Genomic DNA, 18,042 nt, shown 5'->3' with positions numbered 1-18,042 from the left:
TTTCAGGTAAAACAAAAAATTGTGAAAAAAATGTACGTTCTTAGATTTACCATGTTTTGCAAATGACAATTTCTCATAATAAAGTAAAATGAAAATGCAAAATCTAAGTTTATAGTAACCGGATCCATAAAGCTTCGGCATATAAGCCACAAATATTAAGTTTTGATAGTTTCATACTGAAACAATAGTTTTGTTAAGGTGGGATTTATGCCAAAAAAAAAAAGGATTGGAGAAAAACACATTCGAAGTGCACGAACCTCTACCTTTTCTTTACCATTGGTGAACTGCAAATAATTGATAAAAGAATAACTATACACTGTAAATAAATGAAACTTTCTGGGAATATACTCTCTAGATGTTGGCAGATGTAAATAGGGCATTTTTCAAAATCATCTTTTTTTGCAGAAGTGTTTTTTTGTCTAAGTAGTGTCTTCCCTTACAATTTGGAACGGTACTCTTTCACCTCTCTTTTCCCTCGTCTAACGCTGACGCACATTCAGCAGATGTTTATCAGACTCTACGAGCCACTCAAACAAGGAGTTGTCTTAAAGGGGCTGTGCAACAATATTGGGTAGGAACGTCTTTCACTTCACATAATCTTACTGGCACTAGTGGGACCCAAGAATACTCGAACGCAACACCACTGACCAAGAAGCGCCTTCGTCGCGGTGGGATTTGAAGGATAAAAGCGGAGCTTTTCTTTCAGTCTCTCCTTCGCGAAATTTGATGATGGAGCTGTGGGGACAATGCCAAAAATGCGATCCCCAGGCGTGCGTCATCAAGTTATGCGATCCCCGCTGTGATGATATTTAAATGCTGCTCATACAGTGGGCATGAAGATTGCGTTAGGCATTCAATTTTGGCTCGTGACAATCAATGTCTCGACATGCATTCAGGTGGTGGCTCTTGCCCAATTGCTGGGAGGACGGGACCAGCCGAACCTTAACAATGTTTAGAGCTCAGTGCGCGCCCTGTGCTGTGCCAACCCTAGCGATGGCTATGTTAAAAATATTGGTGGCATATAATCGGCTCCGGATCACGTGGTTGCTTTTTCTGGCGGCGGGGGTAAATGGTGTCCGTTTTTCTCGTATTTACTCCGCGACTGCCACTGCGTAGAGATAAAAAGTAGCCCGAGTTTCTTAGGTAATAAATATCCGAGAATAATCCTAAGCTGTACTATTAAAGTAGAAAATTTGTTGCATCGCCCCTTTAATCTTATCTTGAAGCAACAGGGGTCTGGGCACGGGGCTTACCTGCCACCAGTCTGGATCGGTGGTGTCAATCACAGTCACTGTGTCACCAGCCCTGCAACAGAAAGTGCCACAAATATTCGATGCAATTGTCGAAAGGCACTCAACTGCCTGGGGGGTATGCTTTCTCCAGGGGCGCACACGCACTGTGGGCAAATGGCAGACAGGAGGCAGGCCAATGGGCGCTCCCTTTGTTTCACACAATGTGTCACAGTTGGCACTAACGTGACATTGGCCCCACTTGGCTGTTTGGTCAGAAGGGGTTTCTTATTGCTCAAGTTGGTACGTACACCCAATAAACACATTTCATAGCGTTAGTAGTTTTGCCAACATCTTTCCAGCTTGCGATAAAAATACGGAACAAACTAGGCAATCGCTTGTTCATACTAACAGTGCCAGGCTCATTACACCAATAATTAAATTAAAAAAATTACATGTCATGGATATCAGAATTTAGAAAATTAAGAATGTCCTGATACATAGGACAAACTTGGGGACACATAGAATCTGCTGCGAACGAGCTGGGCACATGCTGTGTGCATGTGTAATGTCACGTGATCTCATGATGCCGCACAATGTCAGGTCATGGTAGTCATGTGATGTCACAGTCATGCGACTTAATGGGGTCACATGACCTGTGTGTCAGTCAAGTGTGTAATTTTTCTAATGAAACCCACCCCATAACAGACTCTGTATTATTTCTTTTTATAAACTTCAAGCGCAAGTCAGGGGCACGGCTGTTAGACAAATGCAAACATCACGTAAAGACATGCAACAGCCATCTAACGTAAACTGGGGACAGACGGCTCACTTGAGATCGAGTTCGTCTTGGTGGCGGCTTCGGAAGTTGTACAGGACCACATAGAGGTTGGTCGGAAGGAGGCGGTGCGGTTTCTGGAAAAACACAGCGCTAGGTCTATAGTCAGAGTCAGGTTGAGAGTTCAGGGGAAATTCCTTCCATCCTTTCCACCTCAGCAGAGTAAACGCTGAAGAAAAGATTGCCTCCTCTCCAGTGGTCGCTCTGCCGAAGTGGAAAGGGGTGGGAGGAGCTTCCCCTGAGCTCTTGGTCTGTCGCCGACTATTATACGATGCAACCTGGTTTTTCCATCAACGGCGTGCAGACGGAAATTACTCACAGGCGAGGGGCAGGGGGAAGTGGACGCGCTGCTGAGAGACTTCTCGTTATCGTCGGGAAGGTCCACCGAGCTCATGCGCACTGCCTTGGTGCTCAGCAGTTGCCTCCGCCCATGCACGGGGCTTTGGGGCGCTGCATGGAGGCAGCGGAGACCGAGACGCATGTTACACACGCGGTGACACTTTCTCGGTGCGAGCTCTGCTTTGTTAAATGGCAAAAATAGGTGAGCTTCGCTCTTACAAGCTGCTTATGCCTCATGGCAAAAACGAATGAGCATCGCTCTCGTTATATATGTGCTTATGCCTCGATGAGCAGCGTAAATGGACAAGTGCCACTCTCGTGATATCCTTATACCTCGTTGAACAGCAAAAATGGACAAGTGTTGATCTCGCAGTTCTTCGCTTTGTTAGACAGAAAAGAATAGACGAGCATTGCTCTTGAAATGCCCCTATGCCGAGCACTACTGGTACTACATTCGAAACTGCAAACACGTGCATTGTTAGTATGGATGGTATGGCACGTCAGTATGGCACGTCAATAGTGTATTAGTGATAATTGCATCCTCACTTGAGTGTTGCTTTGGAAAATATTCGGATGCTTTTGTTCTGAAAGCCATGCATTCACATTTCATATTTCTCTTTCACAAGTCTTTCCCCTCGTAGATTCTTTTTTTCTTTTTTAATGTGCAGTACAAACCTAGATTTTGAAAGATGAGCTGAGGTTTTTGAAGTAATCTTTATGAATGACTCTGGATTGGGTTAAAAATAAATGGTTCAAATGTTCCTCGATGACTCGCATACAACACATAAATGGGAATGCACCAGCGGCGACCATTATGATGGGCGGTCTATCTAGTCGTGACTAAACATGGTGTACAACCACTCAATCCACATGGCCACACTATGCAAGTACACACAGACATGGGAGAAATGTCGGCCGACCAGGCAGCCGGAACTGCCGCGTCAAGTGTTCTAGAGACCAAACAGCGACCGCAAAGGTTCGAGGAGGGGCAAGAGAGAGAGGGGGGACAAGGGCGGAGAAGACAAGAGAGACGGAGAAGTCCACCTGTGAGTTGACGACGGCGATGCGCGTGTTCGTTGGACTCTGGACTGTCCAAGGAGAGACTCTTCATGCGCAAAGACAGCTTCTTCCGCTGGGGGCTGTGTGGGGCTGTCGAGAGAGAGGGGGAGGGGGGACCAACAAAGGGACAAGCGGGGTTCCGCCACGTCAGCACGGGATTCTATGGCACAGAAAGCCACTACGGCAAACAGATGCACAGACATACGCACGCACACTTAAAGGAGCCAGCCTCCCTTACATCCTAAGTTGGCGACTCCTACCGCATAAACAGCAGCTAGTTGTGTCGCTACGGCTCAGCAGGGAGAGACCTTTTGCTTCGGTTTGAGACTTGGCAAGTAACATGATTACGTATTTTCCGGTCAGGTCATGCTGTTTATCTTGTCATTTGTATAGGTTGCATACCGTATGCCTACACACGAGCAAAGCTACAAACTTGAATGCACATGTAAGCTCCAGCTTCGAACCTGTTGTGTTCAATTCGTCGGCCGTTACAAGGCAATACTGCTCAGTTTGATATGTCATGCACTCTCAACAGTTTTCCCAAATGTAAATACAGGGCCAGACAGATCCAGACCATTATTGGTCACAACAAGGTGCATTCAATCCCATTAAAACATTAATGAAGAGCAAAAATGTAAACCAGAACAATCAAAAGAAAAGGAAGTGTCTCCCAATTGCTGGGGCATCTTCATGTCCTAGACCCGTCCCAACGCCAGGGAACGATCATGAACTGTTAAACAGAACAACAAATGTGCTGTGGTTACAGAGAGGAAGGCATGCAAGTATCGTGCGGCACAATGCGCATGGTTCGTTTAGCCATTCAGGCAACTAAGTTTTCAAGCAAAAGCAAAATGTGTGCCTTTGCAGTGCAGCAAGTTGGAGACCAAGAAATGTTTACGGGGTTAGCCCTGCTCTGCTGTGCTGTCAACATGTGTTATCAATGACATTTACTGTCAACCGCATGTGCTGTCAACATCATGTTGAGGCAGCAAGACCATGGGACCATGCAACACCGAAACAGTAAGCGACAACACCACACTACCTGATACTATCTGTCTCCAACGGGCTTTGCAAAGAGTGGGCATGGAGGAGAGAAAAAAAACATGGTGTCACCAATGAGGAAATGGTTGCGCGGGTGACACCGCCTGTGCATTCTTAATTAAGCTTGTAAGAAGAATGGAAAGATTTTTAAAAAATTCATAGAAGTACAGTTTACATGAACACACTCTTTACAAACACTTGCAATAGACCATGCTGGCAAGGGCAACCGAACTGCCAACGGAGCAGCGCAAGCTTTCAAGAGCCTCTGCCATCATTCTTGCGTCGCAATGGGCAAATGAAGAGCCACGACACGATGCAAGGGCGGACACACTGCTGGGGTTAGGCACGGAGCAGGTTGCCACAGCGTACGAGCATCAACTTAAGAAACAAAGAAGAGGAAGAGTCAACCAAACGAGTCGGAAGGAGACACTACTAAAAGGCCAAGGGCGCAGCCACGGCTAAACAGAACGGGCCCGCCTTGGGCGCACTGCGGTTTCCTTTGTCGCGCTCTACAACACTGACAGCAGCAACCACGCAGGCACAGCCACTTCTGGTAGCATGGTGCCTAGATCACGTCTTCGACTGGCACATTTAGCGTCCTGTCCCACCCACACATCGAAAGTGGTCCCGAGGTGTCGCGAAATCATGTTGGCGTGTCTCGCCGTCGGATGTCGCGATCCTGGTAGCTGGTCGCAGAGGCTCCGGCAAATAGTGCGAGCGAGCACGAGTGTCGCCGTCTTTGCCGCGTCCCGACTCCCGGCTGCCGTAGCTTCCTTAGACTGTGGAGCTGAAGAGCGACCCACAGCGGGACAGGTGACTGTCGCGTCCGTTGCTGCGACACTGCCAGGATCGTGTCCAGCAACGATGTGACACTCCTGTGACTTCGCCGGGCGGGAATCGAGGGATTACTTTTAAGGATGCGGTAAACGCGCCAGTCGAAGACACGCTCCAGGAACCGCACCAAGAGGTTCCGACAACCATATTCCTTGTCGAAGGAGGTCAGCGCAGCAGACGGATGACCATCGCCCTAAGGGCATGTACGTCCGCGCCCGCTGGCTGCGGCCAGGCGACTAGCGGCGCCGCGGAAGCAGAACTAAGACGCCGGATGGCTCGCGGCAAAGATGGCGGCCACAGCAAGGGAGAGAGGGAAAAGAGGATTGCTCGTTGTTCCTTACTGGGTCGAGGAGGAGGGGCCGAGGCCGCCATTAACCTACGCCCTCGGCAGACGCCTTCGGGCTGCCCTTGTTAACCTTAGAGCACTTCTTGCGCTGGGCTGCGCGGCGCCCTCAACGACGAGGAAACAGGAGAGAGAGAGAAGGAAAGAGAGAGAGAGAGAAAAAGAAAGTGGGACAGACACAGAGACACGTTCAAGCAAGCGAGCATGATGCACACTTTTCGGCAACACCGCAGCACGGACCACGACAACGGAGATCTGGCCGTGGCGTCGGGTGGTTTGGGAAACGGAAACGTGTCGGAGAGACAGGAGGTGTGGCGGGGGCTTTTTTGGGGACACTTTCTGCAAAGTGAGGTTAACTCGGCTGCTCTTCGCCCGCTCTCAGTTTGTACAGGGTCGTCACAGCGGTGTGCCAACACATCTGAGATACTATAATACAGCCATTGTGCCGAATTTATGGCATCACCTAAAGACGGCCAACACGGGGCAAAGGTTGGAAACCAGTGCTGTCTCGGTGTTTGGTTAGGGGCTCGTGTTTTCACCGACCGAAGACGTGACGAGAAGCTGGTATACCGTCCCTTTTTTAAGTGATAGTATGTCACTTAGGAAAAGGGTGTTCTTTGTTTCGTGTAGACCACACCTCGGTTCAGAGGCTTTGTGAGTGGCAGCCTGCAGCTGTGGACATGCTGCTATTTTTTGAGCGTGCATATATGTTATGGAAGCCTGTGTCACTGCTGCGTGTCTGCCTTGTGCAGAAAAAAGAAAGAGCAAATTGTGTTTAATTCTTCGGGTAATGTCGGCCGGTTAGAGTTTGATGACGCCATAGTATGCTTGCATACGAAAAAGCCACATAGGAGAACTGTTCAGTTAGGTTAATAGGAGTAAACGACTAATGTTCACTTAATTAAGCCAACAAAGTAAATAGGTATACTCAAACCTATTTGTTTTCTACATATGCACTTTTAATCGGTGGTCTGAGAGTATGTTAATTTGGCAGTCCTAACCAATGTTACCAAACCTGCACACACCAGAAACCAACACCCAATCCTCGTGCACGCAAACGTGCACACTTCGCACAGTGTGGGAATTCGTTCAAACAGTGTCCACTTTCCAGAGAGAGGCCCAGCGCTTGTTTCTTGTGCAAAGTCAAACCACCCGACAAACAGCGTCGCAAATTCCACGCGGGGGAAAAAAAAAAACATGTCACAATGCGACAAGTGCAAGGGGTCAGGCAGTGCTCAAGTTTGGAGGACGGAGTGAAGACGGGAAAAGTTAGGCTGGCGAGAACCAATTGCATTTTAGTGTCATGGCACGTAAACAAAACATTTGCCACGCTTTCATATGGAATATTATTGTGTTCTAAGTAAACAATACTGTCGGAACACCAACTATACTTCCTTTCAGCTTAAGGCCAGATGCAGCCAATGCTACAAGCGCGGCCATGTGGCCCTGAACAGTGCTTGCACTGCACGAGCGAGTGTGCCTGGCAGGAACACCGAAAGCCTGGAGCTCGCGCTTGTAGCATCGGCTGCGTCCGGACTTAAACTGAAACAAAGTATAGACTCCAGAAGAAAATGGCATACATAAACGTTTTGACAAACCAAAAAAAAAAAAAAAGAAAGCAAATCAGATGCGAGTATTCGGACAATGTTGGCTAGCTTGGACTTTAGATGAGAAATTTATCCAGTGCAGTATGACGGCTAGACTGCAGTCTTTGAAGACTGGTTCACATTTAAATTTGAGTGTGCTTGAGTGCGAAGCTCGTACAACGAGAAAATACACTGGCACACTGCTTTGCATACACATTTTCACCACTTTTTATGCGTCATCCTTTCACTGTGGCCTTGAAATATTTCCGAAAATGTTATAAGCAATCCCTTTTCATACAGTGCATAGATTTCATCTAGCGATTACTGAAAAATATTCAGTCTGGCTATGCCAATTGGTTGGATGTGTTTCCAGTACTATCCAGTAGATGGTGCCATTGTGTCTTTTTGTTGCAAGAGGTTTGCAAACGAGCAGAACACATTCAAGCATGCTCCAATACAAATGTGCGAACCTGCGTTAATGTGCGTCATAAAAAATAGATTGCACAAGTGCAGCCAGGTATGTACATATCTCTTCCATCTACCCTAGTCCCTAGCCATATGGTTAACGCATCTAGTATGGGCGATGAAAAGCAAGACAGCGCAACTTGGAACAAGAAGCAAAAAAGAATCTAGAAGAGGCAAACCAAGAAGGATTGACGGCCACGACAAAAACGTGAACGCCTATCCGCGAGGCGAGAGGAAAACAATGTTTTCCTTTATGCAGAGCGCAAGTTCGTCTGCTTCTTGCACAGGGGTTGCTATGACGTCAGAATGCTGAGCTCTTATTGGCTGATTAAAGAAAATAGTGGGCAGACCTCCAGGCATCTAGCATTGAGGTCTACCCACTATCCTTTCAACCAAAGCCATTCAGAGCTCGGCGTCATTCTGACGTCACTGCAACTCCTGCGCAAGAAGCAGACGACTTGCTCTCTGCACACCGGCAGTTCTGCGATTCAAGATGGCAGTGACCACGTAGAAGTACACGCACGTGTATTGTACGTCTGTGTACGACACGTACAAGTGACGACACAAATAGTTCGCCCGCGGCAAATGCGTCGCTGACTCACCAGAGGACGAGGGGTGGTGCTGGTGTGACGAGACGGTGAGCATATGCGACGACGACGACGAAGCAGACGAAGAGGCATTAGACCGAGGCCGCCTCTGCTGCAGCGAGGCCACGCTCGACGTGATGCTGCTGCTTTCGCCGCCGCCGCCGCTCAGACGTGGCGCCAGGGAGCCTTCCTTTTCGCCACGCCGGCCGCCGCCTCCGAGGTCGCCAGCCTGCTTCAGGAGCTGGTAGATGGGATCAACCGCATCCGGGATGCCCGTCGCCACGGTCACGGGTCCTGGGGCCGTCACGAGCAGGCGTTAGGACTCGCGGTAGCCGGAAAAGCCGACGCACGGCGACGTGTTAGTAGGCCAGGGTAGGAGCGCACCAAGCTACAAACTATGCAGAGTGCGCCTTCGTCTACTTCTTGCGCAGGTGTTGCACTGACATCAGAACGCTGAGTTTTGATTGGCTTTGACGGAGGGATAGTGGTTAGACCTCAATGTTAGCTGCCTTGAGGTCTACCCACTACCCTTCCCATCGGAGCCAATCAGAGCTTGGCATTCTGACGTCACCACAACCCCTACTCAAGAAGCAGACAAACTTGCACTCTGCATAGTCATTGACAAAATAAAAGTGCCATTTTTTTTTTCTGAGTGTTCAATTTTTAGCACGCGCTTCATGGTTACCATTGTGTTTTGACAGCACATGTACACTTGACACTCATATGATGTTGCAGCGTTATTAAGGTGCCTGGCACCACCGCCCAAACATCAAAGGTGGTCTTGAAGTGGCAACAACTATGACATCACAAATGCCGAAGTGTTGTGCCGTTCGATGTCGCAATCCTGGCAGTTGGACGTAGAAATCAGAATGAAAACAAGCATGGGAGAATGCCAGCGCCGCCGTCGTCGCAGCGTCCCAACTTCTGACTGCCGAAGCTTCCGTGGACTGTCAAGCTGGAGAGCGGCCTGCCGCGAACAGGCGTCTGCCACATTCGCTACTGCTACTGCGATGCCGCCAGGATCACAGCCGGCGACCAGCACGACTTTTCTACGATATTGTCGGGCGGAAATTGAGGGACCATGCTTCAGGATACGGTAAACACGCCAGTCAAAGTGGTGTTCCAGCCACTCCCCAGCTAGCACAGCATGTCGGCCAGCACTGGGCCTTCATCAGCCAGTACCGGGAAGTTGTTGGCCAGCCTCTGCTGTCCAGTTCTCAGTATTGGCCGACGTAGGCTCAGTGTTGGCCGAAATGCTGCGCTTGCCGGGCACAGTGTTATCAAAGGGGAGAAGCAGGACAACCAAAACTTTTCCCTGCCGTTTCCATTCTGTCCATGACTACTATGGTGGCTTTATTTCCAGCACCCTCATCACAATTGTATCTTTCGTGCTGAAGTAAAAAATCTTTCTCTCTCTCGACTTGAGGTTTTTCAATACATCTCGTGCCATCTTAGCAACTCGGCAAGAATGAATTGTGCATACGCTTTCCACTGTTGACTGAATTCAGCGACGATTACTCAGCCGCAAAGCTGAATTCATCTGAACGTGAACATATGACAGCTGGTTGGGACAATAATAATTATGGGAAGACTCCCATCCGAGCCCCAAATCTCGGGCACCCGAGACGTTTTGAGGCTTCCTCGGCCCCTTCTCCAGAGGCGACTGAGGTGCCAGCACTGAGGAGCGGAATCCCTTGTCCATTTGTTCTATGCTCGTGTTTTTTATTTTTCTATCAGAGATGTGACAAAGCCTGTCGACGTAAACAGATGGCGAAGTGTCAAGGGGTCTATCTATATTTTTCCGGCACGCTTTGAATGCGCCAGAATCTTGAGAAAAGTTTCTGTCAAGGATAATCTCAAGATTGAGGATGCAGGTGTGCTTGTGTCATCGAGATACCACCAGCAGTATCTTTGTGTCTGTGCTCCTACACTCTAGGTTTGAAAGCATGAACGTCAAAACCCATTCTGTTTGGTATCCGCAAACTACCGCACTCACTTTCTTCCTCTGGCTCGGCGGGGATGATCTTGGTCTCGATCTCGGATGCAGAACGCTGCCTCCGAAGCAGACGGGGCTTGGGCTGCATAAAATGAAATGACGGCAGATGCCTCGCAGTCAGACCCACACGATGCCACAGAGCACCTGGTGCAAGGTACCCAAGTTTTACGAGATAATGTGACAGATTTCATATATAAAGTAAGCAGAATAGGTACACTGGGTGAAATGGGTTTTAAATAAACTGCATTACAACATACCGGTTCACCCTAGAAAATGCTCAAAGGTTTTTAGCAGTGCTTTACTGGCAGATGAAGCGGGGAAGCCGGCATTCGAAAGTTTCAGCCTAATGCGTTACCAAGATGAAATGTTGGATGCCATTTTCTGAAGATTTCTGGCTGGCTACTGACATCGCAAGTCATGGGTGGTGTCGGCTTTCAGTTCTACATGATGGCATCTCCATATGGAAATAGCTCTTGCACTATCATTCAAGTGAATGTCAGCTAGTGACATCTGTATTGTGGCATCAGGTAGCTAGCTTGCAGCAGTAAAAACACATCAACGTTTGGAGCCTCCTTTCACTTTTAGTGTGAGCGTAGGAGTAGCTAGAAGAGCAAGCCCCGGGCTTTCTGCGTGCAGTAAAAACATCAATCAGGTCAAGATGCTTGTACTTTCAGCTTCGGCTCCGCCTACACATAGAGTGAAACGGAGTATAGAAAGCGAACAAGGAGGCAGACGGTGAGCGTGCGCACCTGACAGCGGCCGGCCTTCTCTTGACACTCGTTGTGGACGTTGTACTTGCAGAGTTTGCACTTGAGTCCCTGACGGACATGACCTGCGGAAGCGTGACGCAAGAAGATTACGACACGGAGCTCATGACGGTATATTAAGACTTGCTGAAGTGACGACGGCGCCCTTCGAACAAGAATAGGGGCAAAATGACATCTTGCTGTGGGCAGAAGGCACGACAGACGGCAGTTTGCGTGGCGGCTGTTTGTTTGCTATAAAGGCATATTCGAGTAGTAATGCCGTGCAGTGTGAATACATTGAGCGTAGTTGACTCCCGTTTTGCAAGCGAATGTACAGATGGAATGACATTTGGGCTTCACCCCCTTCCATTGCTAGATATAAACAGCCCCCATTCCAGCAACCAGGTGTTTTCAGCAAAGGCTTTCAAAAATCACTAAAAATTGGTTAGTTGCGAAAAAAATAAACTCTTTCCGAGAACAAACTGCTAGCCCCAGCAGACGTCAAGTGTTGGAAATAGCATACTAATTAAAGAAATAAATAAAATTGACTGATTGATTTTTTAATTAGTGAAAGTAGGCATATGGTTCCACTGTGAAACTCACTAAGCATCATTGAAAACCACTAGATCGACTCTTTTTAGAAAGGTATAAGGCAGGGGCAGCATTTTCCGGCGTTCCGTAAACACGCCCTATTTTAAATGCATTTCCAGGTTTTGGTATTTTATCGGAGCGCATCTTTGCGCCCGCGATTCTGCTCCTTGGCGGTCGTGGCGTAAAGCCACTACTTCACCTCCCTCGTGGAATGGAGGAAAGTATGGCACATGTGTGCTGCGTATCTTGGTCACCAGGGAGCAGGACTGCGGGTGCAGAAATGCGCTCTGATAACAAACCGAAACCTAGAAAAACATTCAAATTGGGCGTTTCTGCGGAATAGGAGTCAATTCTGCCCCTGCCTTATACCTTTCTAAAAAGAGTTGATTTAGTGGTTTATAGATGATGCTTGGCAAGTTTTCAGTGGAACCATATGTTTATTTCACAAATTAAAAAGGAATTAGTAAATTTTACTTAATCATTTTTCTAATTCATATGTTTTTTTGTTTTTTTTGCAATCTGTGGCATCCATTGTGGCTGGCAGTTTGTTCCCGGAAATAGCTTTTTTTGTTTCTCAACTGTCCTATTTTTAGGAATCTCTGAAAGCGTTTGCTGAAACGCCCGGTATATACTCCTTCCACGGAGCTGACTAAAAGCAAACATTTGTGCGAACACAAATTTCGCACGTGATGGCAAGAGTCAACCACCGTTGCTTGAGGCGTTTGGTTTACAAATGGACGTCGAGCAGAAGCGGTGCAAGCTCAGACTGTCACCGCAGTAGTGCAGTCACACAACCAGACCTGGAAGTTACTGCATCTTCGCGGCATCCCGACGCGCAACATTCATATATGCTTTCTCACGTCGAACGACGCCACAAGACTGCCGACGATCGAGTGGCTGCTCGTCGTCTGCACAGAGCGAGACGTTGCCGAAAAAGTAAAAGGACGGGATTGGGCACTGAAAGCGTTCATGTGACATCATTAGTAATTGGCGAGCGAGTTACTCGCCCATTCTGCCGTGGTACTTATAAAACAGTCCTCGACTCTAAGGAAGGGTCTGAGTAATCGATGCGGATGTAATCTGTGAGCATCCCAATTTCGGTGTATCTGCCAGCCGAAAATGATTTGAAACACCGAAATGGCTCAAGTGCTGTTACTTTGAAGCGTAGCTTACTGAGCTACCCTACTCTGTACGACGAAGAAAAGACGTCGTGCATTCTCACCTCTGAGGATCTCCCGGCAGGCATCGCAGGCGGTCACCTTCTTGTAGGTGTACTCTTGGAACATGTGCTGGCCCGTGTCCCAGGAAGATGAGCCGCCGCCCGAGTTGCCGGACTTTCCCCTCTTGTCGGATGCGTCAGGCCTGCAAGACGGAGACGTCAAGCGTTGCAGATGGGCCCTGTTACACTTATTCGTTTGAATCCTGGTGCCGTCCTTGGCACCAGGATTCGTCTCATTCAATTGGCACAGTTCGTTCATCAAAATACTATTGAGAATATCTCGTTTTTAGAGACCGCTTAAAATAATGACAATAACCCGCAAAATATTTCGTGTGGTTCTTGTCTTTCGTAGGTGATCATATCATGAGTTTATAGTCTAAACAAGAAAGTGTGCATGTACACATGGTTGCAGAAACGGTAAGGGAAATTCTGGAGCACGACGAGCAGTTACTGTGAGCCAAAAAGTGTTGTAGTGCGTTTACACGGCAGCTTGTGCCTCCAGAACACATCTGAATGGATACATTCCCTTTTGGTGCATTCATAGGACAGATAGGAAACGCCCAAAGACAAGGGCAATGTGGGGCTGTGGTTAGCATACTCGACTGGTAATTACACAGTTGTTGCTTGTTGACAGTTGCTACACTAACCGCACACATTACCGTACTAGCCAAAGTATTACAAGGGCACAGAAGACGGGCACCGACTGCTTTGCTTCGTGACGCCACATTGTTAATCCCTCATGTTTGTCAATCGCTCTTTTCGCTGCTCCGACTACACTCTAGGAAATCTGGAGCTTCCACTTTTCCGTGGAGCATCCTAAAATCCAAAATCGAGGCGGTCCTAGTGGTGTAGTGCCGTGCAAAGCATCTTGGGAACCCCTTGGCCCAAGTTTCGCTTTCGATTTGCCCCCACCTCACTTCACAACATCCTGTCACGACCAAACACAGTGCTTACACTTAAGAATGTGTGACATTCCTTAAATTTATAATACGGTAGATGCTACTATAACAACACAGATAAAATGCTGGTGCGCGTTCTCTCTGGGGCTCCTCCGGACATGCCAGAGTTTGTGCGCAGGTAACCAGGACTACGTTGGCATGTGGCAGAAGTAAAATACTGGGCCGGTCATCCTGCTCCATCGTCTCCTCAACGTCCTAGGCTCCTTAAACTATCCACGAGCAGGGAGGGCCATCCTCCACTCTTAAGTGGTAGCCAGGTTGCCAGACAGGTATGGGACATGGGCAGAACTCCCCATTCCTCTCTCCTGCCTGGGCAGGTCCTTACAACTGCTGGATGCCCACGTTTCAATGTGGGCTCTCACGAAGATGAATAGGTGGCAATGCGAGCGGGTGCCAGCTTTATTTTCATGCAGTACCGAGACGCACTACTTTGTCAATGGGGCAGTTGAAATCGAAACCATGCGACTCCCATCCACAGTTAAACAGGTTCCATAGTGACACGCGCACAGTGTTGCATGCGGGGATTTTCAGAAGTAGTCTATTGCTGCACTCCGCGGTGAACGCCAATGCTGAAAGTATGTCTAAATCTAAAAAAAGACTACCTGCGCCGTGGCACAGAGCACGGTGAACTCTCATGCCCAGTGCCACAGCACAGACTTCGTTTAGGATCTAAACATATATTTTCAGCCTTGCAATTCGCCGAGCGCTACCTCCAAAGACAGCAGTGACTGGTTCTGCTTTGCTGGAAATTAGACAATCCGATTTTCTTGGAGTGCAGTCGGACCGTTTGCATCCGACGGAAGCGAGGATCAAATTGCTCACTTGTCCGAGGCCCCACTGGCACCGCCGCTGCTGGTGCCGGTCTTGAGGCTTCGGAAAGCCTTGAGCCACTTGTTCTTAATGGTGCCTGTCACCGGCAGGGCCGGGGTCGTCGCCTTGCGGTCGCGGCAGTTCTTCTCCTCGCTCACTGCTTCCACCTCCTTCCCCCGAAACAAGGAGAACTGGAAAGAGATGATTCCGACAGCTCATTTTCGCGACAGTTAGGGCAGAGACTGGCGTGGCTATGTGACGTGGGTCGTCACTGTGGTCTGTGTTACGCTCCGTCTCGCCGTAACTCGGCAGACGGCGAAGGCTACGGTCCCAGTCGATGCGTCAAAGAGAGACACGTGGCCATTCTCTATCTCACTAGTTGCACGCAGTGCTGTCCAAGCCACGGGCATGAGAGAGGAAAGCTGTTTGAGTTCGAGTGACGGGCTAATCTCCGAGGAGGGAGGAAAGCAATGCCTGAGACAGCTAAAAGAAGGTCTGGGTAAGGGTAAGAGGGGATTTTCTCCTTCCCCTCCTCTCGAACTGCACAGGTTACAGTCTCGCCTCTGTACCCTTGGTACGGGCCATCATGCGCTTTGCTGCCGTCGCTCTGAACAGTTCAAATGGGCCGTAGTGTCTGTTCTTCGCCAAGTTACGGTGAAGCGAAGTATAGAATGCAGGAGTCGTTCTTAGGTTCCATCGACACCACCTAGAATAATCACAGCCTTGTCTACCTCCACGCTCCACGGCACATCATCACACTCCGAGGGCTCTGACTTGGGGGCCCGAGCCGAACACCGAGTGTCCTTCGATGCACTGACTGGATGCCGGGCCCAGCCGAACGCCGATGCAGTGCTCGTGTCCTATCCGTGTCTGTACTCATTCTCACAATGACGTCGGCAAGCTTCTAGTGCACGGACTAACTATTCTAGAAGGCGTTTTCTTGATCTGCACCCCTGCCCATTTTGATTGGGTGAGTATCGTGCTGCTGTGCCACCACGTAACCACTACTGTGTGATGCGTATAAGAAGCAGACACTGGTTAAGAGGCGTACTTCACTACAGTGGACACATTGGATGCCAACTGAAGGCAAACTATCTCTTTCTGTTTAAACCTCCTTGCAAACGAATTTTGATCTAGATCAACATTTTGAACACTTTACTGACAGCGTAACACGGCGATATATGCGATGAAAGCCACTTGTGACAGTTCAATTTAAAGTTAGCTCTATTAGCGTAACCTCGTAGCCTAAGGTTTGAAGTTAGCAGTGCATACTGCAATACTTTTTGACGAAACACTGATGCCAGTTATCTGTTAAATGAAAGGAAATGCGGGAGTTCTATTACTGGTTATACAAGGAGATGCAGAAAAGAGGAAAAACTGACCTGAGCTTTGACAGCTGCCAAGTGTATCTGTGCGACGTGGAGGTCGAATCGTTTCAAACTAATGTCCTCTTGGAGCTCGTTGGCCTTGTTGTACAGGCTCGATTCCAAGCTCCTGAAAGAAGCAGACAAAAATATTGCTATAATCGATACCCATTCCTTTTTTTTCTTCCTTTTACAGACAGGTGTTGTACACTGACATGGCACAAAGGCGACATCAGCGCTCCTTTGTATTGCTTAGTCTATTGTATTTCCCAAAACCCCAAACGTTTACTGTTTACTGGTGAGTACATTTCACCAAACTTGTAGTTTTAATAAAACTCGCTCTTTCCTCATAAAAACACGGTGAAAGAGGAAAAAAAAAAAAGAAAAAGTAATCGCTACGCGTAAATAGTTGCGGTTTGTCACGTGTCGTAGAGCGAAAAATTTCCGAACACGGTAAACGCCAAGAAATTTAGTATCAGTGTCAACCTGACTTACTTAAAAACTATGACGAAACTACAGCACATAGAACGTGGCCGAAATCCGCAACCGAAATAACCTTGAAATTTGTTTCTCTGCCGCCCTTGAATAACCGCGGGATAACCGGGTCAGTGCGCACTTTAGATTAGCTACACTGCATCACTTCTCCATTGATCTCGAACGCCAAGCTACGGTTTCGCGACTAGCGACAGAACCGGCCACTGCGGCGCAGGAAACGTCAAAGTCGAAACAGACTACGTACGTGATAAATTAGAGATATGAGGAACGGAGCAATGCGAGTCTGATCCGCGATGTTTTTGTCGGAGCTTGGCAAAGCAACGGCTGGGCAAGGGGCGCCTTGCGCAACTATCAGCTGCTCGCGAAGTTAAGCGAACCAGACCCTTCTCTAAGTCGCAAATAGTAACTTTATAAGTATATATGAGGAAGGTGGGAACAATCCGGCTCGCTCAAGAACTCACCTGACACCCTCCAAGGCCTGTTTCCGCCGTCCCAAGCCCGAAATATCGGGCAGGGAACGCCGCGGAAACCAGAACCGGACGCCATTTATAAACAAAATGGCGGCGAACGAGCTCCGTTGATGTCCCCATCGATTGGAACTCCTGTCGCCGACTGCGGGGGCGGTAGCAGACGACGATTACAGGTACTGCGCGACGTTGGCTATGAAGCTATGATGTGCGTCGCATCGATCAAAAGCACCGATCTGCGACCACGGAAGAGTTCGATTACTTGGCTAATGCGTCTCCGAGTAGTCGTACCTCGGCGAATGTGGGGCAAGCGGGATACATTTGCCCTCCCGGCTTAATCACACGTCTCGCGTAGTCTGCTCCCCTTGTTTGCTTAGGAGTGCGGGTGCGCGCGATTTGGGTACGTGCGAGGTATTAACGGGACGAACAATGTTCACGATATAATTAATGAACATGTACAGAGGGAATATGATGTTTGAGTGGCACTGACTTAGCAAAAAGCGACTAAGCAAATTAATAGTTTTTTTTTTGTGTGTGGAGAGAAAATGTGAATTTAAATCCTATATTTCTGTGATAAACAAAAAAAATATTAGTCGCACACGAAGACCAGAAGGAAAAAATACAGACCTTAAAGTTTCTTTATTAAAAAAAAAAAAAAGACGATCATAGAATTGATATTGGGCGACGCTTCAAGGACACAACCATCCGCATAAATAAATCGATCACAGATACTCCAAAACTCTCATATATATATATATAAAAAAACACGCACGCACTCACGCACGCACGCACGCACGCACGCGCACACACACACACACACAAAAAAAAAAAACGCGCAGGTGAACAGAAAAAACAAACAAAAACGCGTACATACAGAAAGACGCAGTTTCGTGCACTCGTTCATTAACTTTTTTCGCGTTACGTGCTCATGAGCGACGAATGCTTATAATGATGCACAACAGGTAGATGTTGAGGTAAAAATTGTGCAGCACTTTGCCCATACCTGGCAAAGTTGTCGTACATAGATTGCGTATGACGGTCACGTGGTGACTTGACGTCATGTGACTCCGCACG

General features: G+C 48.2%; 1 protein-coding gene across 2 annotated transcripts in view; it reads right to left on the bottom strand.

Moving 5' to 3' along the window:
• LOC8025744 (SH3 and cysteine-rich domain-containing protein) overlaps positions 1-18,042 on the bottom strand; it is a 54,304-nt gene that overhangs the window by 10,792 nt on the left and 25,470 nt on the right. Inside the window, exons 1-11 of one of the 2 annotated variants that reach the window (XM_042289518.1) lie at positions 16,963-17,057; positions 16,025-16,136; positions 14,655-14,833; positions 12,877-13,016; positions 11,067-11,149; positions 10,318-10,399; positions 8,337-8,615; positions 3,451-3,555; positions 2,387-2,517; positions 2,062-2,144; positions 1,254-1,305 (exon numbers count right to left, since the gene is read on the bottom strand). In XM_042289518.1, the coding sequence (XP_042145452.1) occupies positions 1,254-1,305; positions 2,062-2,144; positions 2,387-2,517; positions 3,451-3,555; positions 8,337-8,615; positions 10,318-10,399; positions 11,067-11,149; positions 12,877-12,940 (879 nt within the window). In that variant the 5' untranslated portion in view covers positions 12,941-13,016; positions 14,655-14,833; positions 16,025-16,136; positions 16,963-17,057. Of the gene's footprint in view, positions 1-1,253; positions 1,306-2,057; positions 2,145-2,386; positions 2,518-3,450; positions 3,556-8,336; positions 8,616-10,317; positions 10,400-11,066; positions 11,150-12,876; positions 13,017-14,654; positions 14,834-16,024; positions 16,137-16,962; positions 17,058-18,042 lie in introns of those variants that run through there. The other variant, XM_040207731.3, reaches the window with a different exon arrangement.

This window comes from Ixodes scapularis, unplaced genomic scaffold (assembly GCF_016920785.2).
Source record: "Ixodes scapularis isolate PalLabHiFi unplaced genomic scaffold, ASM1692078v2 PGA_scaffold12__126_contigs__length_90152505, whole genome shotgun sequence".
Lineage (NCBI taxonomy): Eukaryota > Metazoa > Arthropoda > Arachnida > Ixodida > Ixodidae > Ixodes > Ixodes scapularis.
This window is presented reverse-complemented; position numbering and strand designations above follow the sequence as displayed.